The sequence below is a fragment of the Capsicum annuum genome, unplaced genomic scaffold (genome assembly GCF_002878395.1).
Source record: "Capsicum annuum cultivar UCD-10X-F1 unplaced genomic scaffold, UCD10Xv1.1 ctg68640, whole genome shotgun sequence".
In the NCBI taxonomy this organism is placed as follows: Eukaryota; Viridiplantae; Streptophyta; class Magnoliopsida; order Solanales; family Solanaceae; genus Capsicum; species Capsicum annuum.
The window spans coordinates 1-5334 of record NW_025878197.1 but is presented as its reverse complement, the minus strand read 5'-3'; the positions used below and the strand labels follow the sequence as shown (position 1 = coordinate 5334).

At 36.0% G+C, this 5334-nt stretch overlaps 1 protein-coding gene across 2 annotated transcripts; it reads left to right on the top strand.

The window, feature by feature from the left end:
• Positions 1–305: 305 nt before the first annotated feature.
• Positions 306–4994, top strand: LOC124894043 (putative late blight resistance protein homolog R1B-16). Of its 2 annotated transcripts, XM_047404807.1 has the most exons (4): positions 310–448; positions 1207–1559; positions 1630–3981; positions 4582–4994. In XM_047404807.1, exons 2-4 carry the CDS (start codon positions 1250–1252, stop codon positions 4794–4796), a joined length of 2877 nt encoding a protein of 958 aa, XP_047260763.1. In that variant the 5' UTR covers positions 310–448; positions 1207–1249; the 3' UTR covers positions 4797–4994. The 2 variants fall into 2 exon arrangements, with proteins under 2 accessions (XP_047260762.1, XP_047260763.1); XM_047404806.1 differs by having other exon boundaries at positions 306–448; positions 1214–3981; positions 4582–4991.
• Positions 4995–5334: the final 340 nt, after the last annotated feature.

Below are 5334 nucleotides of genomic sequence, written 5' to 3'. Positions count from 1 at the left end.
TCTTTTTTGAACAAACCAAAAATAAAAATAGATTATTTTTTCTTAAACGGAGAGAATACTTATTAATTTATTATATGTCCCATCGAATAAAAATTAAAATATTATTGTTTTGCAAATTAAAGATAGCCTGGATAATTGAGTCATAGCATTACTCACTGTATATAAGACAAAAATTTTGCCTTTTTTAAGAAAAAAATATACTCCATTATTTGGCTCCTAAGCTGGAGATTTATTATTTGTTTATTAATTAGTATTAGTGGCAGACAGCTAATATGTATATAAAAATTTGGGATTGGTACAGCAAACTGGCCAAGGTCTTTTTCTAATATATTACTCAGAGAGGATGCCTACTATATCTTTTTTTCATATACTCATATATATGTTTTTATGTTTTTTTCTCATCGTATATTATTGCAGTGATCAGTTGCTTCTTTCCAACAATTGAAAGGTTAGTTTCCGTTAATTACTCATCTTTCTAATCTTATAATTATTAGTTGAGTGAACACATAAGTTTAGAAAACAACTTGTAAAAGAGAGGATTCAATAACATGATTTCATGAAAAATCAATCTTCAACACTAGTCTCAATCCATCATTTAGAAAATACGAATAACTTGAAATAAATACCTTGTATAAGTAGTTTCAAGTATAGAGTGTTCAAACATACCCTTTGACGGAAAAAAGATTTGAGTTTGAGCCTTGAATCTTGAACTCTATGAGTTCATGCTTCTAAGAATATTTGGTTGGAAGAAAATGAGGGTCTTTGGGGTTATAAAATGGGTTGGGGAATTTACATGGGGTGAAAGGACAAGTTTACCCCTAATTTAATAAGAGGAAAATTGGCTTTTACAGTCGGAGAGGTATGCTCCGCGCCGCGCAGCCCAACGCCGAGGCAAACCTGTGATCTCCTGGCTTGAGCTCCGCCCTGTGCTGCCCAATGCTCAGCTGGGATGCTTCATCACAAAAATGTCCATAACTTTTTGCTTGGAAAGAAGACACAAAAACCTTTAATTTGGTAGGTAGTAGGCCACCTAACTCGTTATATACTAGGATTAATGGTCGACTAAAACTCAATCGGTAGGAAAGTTCTCAACTCAATTTTGGGCTAGGAAATTTTTATGACCTCAATTCATCTACAAAGATGTTTCCATACTAAAGAATGGGTATCACGTTATCTATAATACCATTGACTTCTTGCTTCTTGAAGCTTTCAGGTCATAATCGCAAAGGCAAACGTGAATACAAAAGATATGGCTCATGCAAGTGTGGCTTCTCTTATGAGAACAATAGAATCTCTCTTGACATTCAATTCACCAATGCAATCTCTAATCTGTGATCACAGAGAAGAATTTTGCGCTCTGCATGAAAAAGTTAGTTCCCAGGAAGTATTTATCAAGAACTTTGAGAAGAACAATGTTTTTGGAGAAATGACGGATTTTGAAGTAGAGGTAAAAGAAGTTGCAAGTGCTGTTGAATACAAAATTCAACTGATGAGACTAGCAGAAGCTGTACTGGGAGAAAATAAAAGCCAGCAAAAAAAAAAGAGGAATTATTGGCTCAATATTTTTCAAAGGAATCTCGAATATATGGACAAGCTGAAAGTTCCGTAAAAGCCTTCAACAAAAGTTCCGTAAAATCCTTCAACAATTAGCAAAGGACATTGATCATGTCTGGAAAGAGTCAACAAAGATTCAAGATAAAGGCAAACAAGTATCAAAGGAATTGGTTCATGATTTTTCAAGTTCAACAAACGATATTCTGAATGTTAACAATAATATGGTTGGACATGATGATCAAAGGGAACGGTTGTTAAATGATCTGACAACAGGCTACTCTGGTGAACCCAAAGTCATCCCGATTGTCGGGATGGGAGGCATAGGTAAAACAACCTTAGTGAACGAAGTTTACAATGATGTGTGCATTCGTTCTCATTTTGATGTTTGTGCCTGGGCTACTATTTCTCAACAACACAACATAAAGGAAATCTTGTTGAGCCTTTTGCGTTCAACAAAGGATGACAAAGTTTTCACGGGCAGTGAGGCAGAGCTAGCAGACATGCTTCAAAAGAGTTTGAAGGGTAAGAGATATTTAATTGTATTGGACAACATGTGGAAAAGTGAAGCATGGGATGCCGTGAGACTATGTTTTCCATGTGAAAACAAGCGGAGTCGAATACTGTTGACGACCCGTAACACTGAAGTAGCTCGCTGTGCTGGTACAGAGAATCTTTCTTTGCAGATGGGCTTCATAGGTCCGGATGAGAGTTGGAACCTTTTTAAAAGTGTTGCATTTGCAAATGAAGCATTACCATCTGAGTTCGAGACTATTGGGCAGCAAATTGCAGAGGAATGTCACGGGTTACCACTAACTATTGCCGTGGTTGCTGGGCTTCTCAGGTCTAAAAGGGCAATAGAAGACTGGGAAAATGTTGCTAAAGATGTCAAGTCAGTTGTTACAAATGATGCTGATGAACGATGTTCACGTGTGCTTAGGTTGAGTTACAATCACTTGACTAGCGATCTAAAGACTTATCTTCTGCATTTCGGAATTTTTCCTGAAGACAGTGAGATACCAGCGAAAAATTTGATGAGATCATGGATGGCCGAGGGGTTCCTGAAGTTGGAAAATGATTTGGAAGGAGAGGCTGACCAGTGTTTGCAAGAGCTTGTCAATAGATGTCTAGTCCTCGTCTGCAAGAAAAGTCTAGATGGAACAAAAATTAGATCATGTACAAAAATTAGATCATGTAAGGTTCATGATCTAATATTTGACCTGTGCTTGAGAGAAGTTCAAAGGGGAAACATTTTTATCATGAACGACATTGTGCTTGATTACTCTCCATGTTTCAATATGCAAAAAATGCAGCCCTTTAAACGCGTGACTGGCGATAAAATTTATTATTGTCGCTATGGTCTTTATAGGGCTCTTCTTACCCCTGTACATCATCAGTTGAGAGATCATGACAACAATGATCTTTTGAAACAAACCCGTTCTATTTTCTCTTTTCTTCTTGAAGATTCATATCGTTTTCTCAAATCAGAGCTTATTCATTTCAATTTACTCAAAGTCTTGGAGTTGAGGCACATAATGATTGATCATTTCCCTGTAGAGATACTAAGCCTCATCTGGTTGAGGTACCTATCATTGCTCTGCCATGAGAATTTAGTCATACCTCCAGAAATTTGCAGATTATGGAATCTGCAGACATTAATTGTTAAAGGGAATCTTGAATCATCTGTAGACATTAAATGTCCAGTGCAAATTTGGGGACTAATGCAATTAAGGCATCTCAAACTGCCCACATTTTATTTGCCAGATTGCCCAAGTGGATCTGTTGACAAAGGGAGGCACTTGGATTTTTCAAACTTACAAACTATTTCTTACTTGTCTTCACGTTGTTGCACGAAGGATGTTATTTTGGGGATTCAAAATGTTAAAAAATTAGGAATTAGACAAGATGTGACTGACTATGGATGTTATCGGGACTCTGGGCCTCTCAACAATCTTATCCATCTGCATCAACTTGAAACATTGAGTTTTACATCATGTTATAGTGAAACTTTTCCAGCAATGCTCAAGAAGCTGAAGTTGGAAAGAACTTTGATAAGTTGGTCATACTTGGACATCATAGCTGAATTGCCTAACCTTGAGGTGCTGAAGCTGATGGGTGGTGCTTATTGTGGCGAAGAATGGCATCCAAATGTCAGGGGATTTACTCGATTGAAGCTTTTATTAATTGAAGATAATCTTCTCAATTACTGGAAAGCCACAAATGACAATTTTCCTGTCCTTGAGCGCCTCGTTCTTAAAGAATGCCATAATTTGAAAGAGATACCCATTGAGTTTGCAGAAATCCCCACACTATTACAACTGATTGAGTTAACAAGGTGTCTTCCCGAACTTGGGAAATCTGCTGCAAGAATTCAACAAGAACAAGAAGATCTCGGAAACGATCCCGTGGATGTTCGCATCTCCTATCCATGTAAGTATATAGTATTTATCAGGGTCACACTCTGTTTCTCATTTCCAAAAGTCAAGTCGTACACAAAAGTTACTTAGCTTTGCCCCATATTCTTTCACAAAAATAACTTTGACAAAATTTGGTTAAAATCCTACTTAAAATGTAACAGAAATTAACAAGAATATCTCTTATATTTGAGGGTAGTTCAAAATGGCCCGTTAAATATATTTTTGAGCAGTTTTGTTACTTTAGTTTAAGCTTGCTAAATGTGAGCACATTTGGTCTAAGGGTGGCAAATGGGCTGTTTGAGCTGAAGTTGGGCGGGTTAAGATTGATTGAACAAACAAATGGACTAATGTCAAACCATGCCATTAAATTACAATTAAAAAAAAGATGAAAATGAAGAGTAGATGTTTGTTCTCTTTGTTGTCATTTGCACAGGAATTTTAAGGTATCGATTGTATAAATTCTAGTGAAAAATGAGGTTTAATTGGATTCAACTCTTTTATGAAATAATCGAAATATCAAGTAGTGAAATACTTTGTATTGATTTTATCGAGGTAAGTATATATTTATCAAGGTTACACACAGTTTCTCATTTTCACAAGTCACATCATACAGTGGTACGATCACATCATAATGATGATGATGATGAAGAAGAAGAAGAAGATTCAGATGTTGATGTTGCAGAAGATGATGATGATTCAGATGTTGATGTTGCAGAAGATGATGATGATTCAGATGTTGATGTTGCAGAAGATGGTGATTCTGATGCTGCAAAACATGATGATAATTACGATCTTAATTGGTTGTTCGATGTTCAGAATAACCTGTAATGAAAAGGGAAACATGGGATTAACAATTTGATACTGTTATATAGACTGCTGATGCTAGTTCATCACCCTTTGTTTTTCATAAATGTAAATGTATTACGTTCTTCGGTTTTATAGAAACTAATTATTTTTTAAAAAAATACATATAATGTTGTCAAAAAGATATAAAAAAAAAAAAATTTGAATAATCATCTTTTTGATATATTATCCCTATGGTCTTTATAGGGCTCTTCTTACCCCTGTGCATCGTCAGTTGAGAGATCATGATGCTCTTCCGGATGAGAATTTTGTAACGTCTCTTACACATACCAATGGTGATAATAGTCCATTGAGAAGAATTCATTCAATTTTCCTGTTTGCTGCGCCTTCTCTCAGTACTAATTCCAATTTCGAGCTTGGTCATTTGAATTTAATCAGTCTTGAACTTGAGCTCGATGTACTTCTCAAATTTTCCACTGCAGATACTTTCTCTCTTTTTGTTGAGGTACCTACCTTTTTCGACTCACACATCTTTTGGCATACCTCGAGGAATTCGCAAATT

Coding starts and splice junctions, on each gene's coding strand:
- LOC124894043 (XM_047404807.1), top strand. CDS start 1,250: ATGGCTCATGCAAGTGTGGCTTCTCTTATGAGAACAATAGAATCTCTC. Junction 1,560..1,629: donor AAAGAGGAATTATTGGCTCA/ATATTTTTCAAA, acceptor AACAAAAGTTCC/GTAAAATCCTTCAACAATTA. Junction 3,982..4,581: donor TGTTCGCATCTCCTATCCAT/GTAAGTATATAG, acceptor CACATCATACAG/TGGTACGATCACATCATAAT.